This window comes from Sinocyclocheilus anshuiensis, unplaced genomic scaffold (assembly GCF_001515605.1).
Source record: "Sinocyclocheilus anshuiensis isolate Anshui unplaced genomic scaffold, SAMN03320099.WGS_v1.1 scaffold47, whole genome shotgun sequence".
NCBI classification, from domain to species: domain Eukaryota; kingdom Metazoa; phylum Chordata; class Actinopteri; order Cypriniformes; family Cyprinidae; genus Sinocyclocheilus; species Sinocyclocheilus anshuiensis.
This window is the reverse complement of record NW_015551047.1, coordinates 1,551,439-1,554,248: the sequence shown is the minus strand read 5'-3', so window position 1 is coordinate 1,554,248 and position 2,810 is coordinate 1,551,439. Positions and strand designations below refer to the sequence as shown.

The 2,810-nt window shown below is 36.5% G+C and overlaps 1 protein-coding gene across 2 annotated transcripts in view; it reads left to right on the top strand.

Annotated features, from left to right (window-relative positions):
- The window catches only part of amdhd2 (amidohydrolase domain containing 2), an 8,859-nt gene that overhangs the window by 4,600 nt on the left and 1,449 nt on the right, over window positions 1-2,810 (top strand). For both annotated transcript variants that reach the window (XM_016451645.1, XM_016451644.1), the window contains exons 6-11: window positions 238-450; window positions 536-624; window positions 856-1,000; window positions 1,130-1,237; window positions 2,118-2,186; window positions 2,323-2,424. In XM_016451645.1, the coding sequence (XP_016307131.1) occupies window positions 238-450; window positions 536-624; window positions 856-1,000; window positions 1,130-1,237; window positions 2,118-2,186; window positions 2,323-2,424 (726 nt within the window). The remainder of the gene's footprint in view (window positions 1-237; window positions 451-535; window positions 625-855; window positions 1,001-1,129; window positions 1,238-2,117; window positions 2,187-2,322; window positions 2,425-2,810) is intronic.

Below are 2,810 nucleotides of genomic sequence, written 5' to 3'. Positions count from 1 at the left end.
TATATATACTGTATGTATAAAACTAATAAAATGACAAAAACAGACAATGAAATTACTAGAACTAGAAAAACAGAAAATGTAAAAATAAAAACTAATTCCAAACATTGATAAAAAACTATATTAGGAACTCAATTATAATACTTAAAAACTAACACTGGTGTTGACATTTCTTTAGTTGTGTTGATATTTTATTTCATATTTGAATTTTTTTTATGATTTTACTCCCGGTTGTTTCAGGTATTCATCTGGAGGGGCCGTTCATCAGTGAAGAGAAGAGAGGCGCTCACCCTCCGAAGTTCCTCCGCACTTTTAAAGCAGGTGGCGTGGCCGACCTGATGGAGACTTATGGGCACCTGGACAATGTCGCCATGGTAACCCTCGCACCAGAACTAGCCAATAGCGCGGCAGCAATCCGTGAACTGTCAGGAAGAGGCATAGCGGTGTCACTTGGTGCGTATGTAATTTCTTATTTCTTATTTTATTTCTAACTAATTTCTCAACTGGCTGAGCATTTCTAAAGTGTCTCTCTGTCCAGGTCACTCTATGGCTGATCTCTCTCAGGCTGAAGAGGCTGTGCAGCATGGAGCCACGTTCATTACACACTTATTTAATGCCATGTTGCCTGTTAGTATCACACACACATTAATGGAAAGGCATACACACACATATGCACATTTAGTAATTAGCAGGTAATTGCATTAGATCACATACTGTAAGTTTGTGCACACATATACATGTTTAAAATAACATCATATTCCTAGTACGCTACCGGACCATGAAAATAAATCAATGTAATCATTTTAAAACATGAATATGCATACCATGAACGATGCATGCTATTTTGTTTTGTTACAGTTTCATCATCGAGACCCAGGCATTGTGGGATTGCTCACAAGTGATCGTGTTCCACCAGGTCGGACGGTTTACTATGGTATGATCGCAGATGGGATACACACACACCCTGCAGCGCTGCGCATCGCACACAGAGCTCATCCCGCAGGTATTCACAAACGCACACAAAACTACAAACCTGTACATAATACTGACTATATATGACAATACAAAATAGCTTAATGAAATGCATGTCAGGTTTTCACTGTATTAAAGTTACTCTGTGTGTTGGTGGCAGGGTTGGTGTTGGTCACTGATGCTGTGACGGCGATGGGTCTTCCTCCCGGTCGACACACACTCGGACAGCAGCAGATAGACATCCAGGGGCTTCACGCTTACGTCGCAGGTCTGCGTCATGTTCTGTCTGCTTTCAGTGTGCAGCAAGTTAACCCAGATGCATCTTAAATTTGGTGACAAATTGTTTGTATGTCAGTTGAAGCAGTGTTGAGTTTGACAATTTCTATTTACCTTTTTTTCTTTTTTAGATAAATTCGATTTAGAAAGTGAAAGGCATTTCAAACCATACCGAAAAGTTTGAGTAAAATTCTTTGTAATACTGTTGCAGGTTGCTGATTGTAGGGTTGTTTTAGAGCATTTTTAATTATTTAGTCTTAATTGTTTTAATATTATGTTATTTAAACTACTGAATAAAAAGGTGCAGAGTTAAACCCGATATAAGTTTGGGGTATATTCATAAAGAAAAATAACAGTTCTTTAAAGAATATATTTTAAAATGTAATTTATTCCTGTGATGCAGGATTACTTCAGTCTTCAGTGTCACATGATCCTTTGCTGACTCTTTGATGAATATAAAGTTCAAAAGAACAGCATTCATTTGAAATAGAAATCTTTTGTAACATTATAAATGTCTTTACTGTCAATTTTGTTCAATTTAATGTGTCCTTTCTCAATTGAAAGTATTCATTTCTTAAAAAAAAAAAACTTACTGACCCCAAACTTTGAATGTTAGTGTATTTTAGAAGATAAGATTTTGGAAAAATGTATTTGATTGATCCATATTATATTGTATTATTTTGTGATATTTTATCATGCATTTTTATTACATGTTATTTTACTGTGAAATGCTTTGCGTGGTATTATTATTTATTGCTCTTAATTATAAGATGATTTTGAGTGTTTTGTTTACGTAGATTTGTGGTGCTATACAAGATAAATTTCCCTAAATTTTTTATAGCATGTTTTTATTCATTCATTCTTGATTTCAGGCACTACAACTTTGAGTGGCAGTATTGCGACCATGGACATGTGTGTGAGACACTTCAGAGAGGCATCAGGTCAGTGTGTGTCAAGTGTGTCTGATTACACTCGCATGTTCACTGTATAGGAATCCCGAGGAACTGGCTGCAGGTTATACCATTATAGTACTATGTGTGTCCATCATAGAGGTTTTATACTGGTGTGTGTGTGTAGGTTGTACAGTAGAAGCTGCATTAGAAGCTGCATCGCTGCATCCTGCTCAGCTGCTGGGCATCAGTCACAGGAAGGGAACGCTGGAGTACGGCACTGATGCAGGTATAAATGCGTCTTTCTTTTGGGGCTTATTTTAAATTGTATTTTATTTTTATTTTTTTATTTTAAAATTTACGTAGTTGTTTATTAAAGGAATAATTCACACAAGAATAACAATTTGCTGAAAATCTACTCACCCTCAAGCCATCCAAGATGTAGATGAGTTTGTTTCTTAATCAGAACAGATTTTGGGAAATTCAGCATTACATCACTTGCTCACCAATGGATCCTCTGCAGTGAATGGGTGCCGTCAGAATGAGAGTCCAAACATGCCTTAATGATGGATTTGCTTCTTACAAACACAGATTTTCACTACACCAGACATTAATGATGGACTGGAGTGGTGTGGATTACTTGTGGATTATTGTGATGTTTTTATCAGCTGTTTG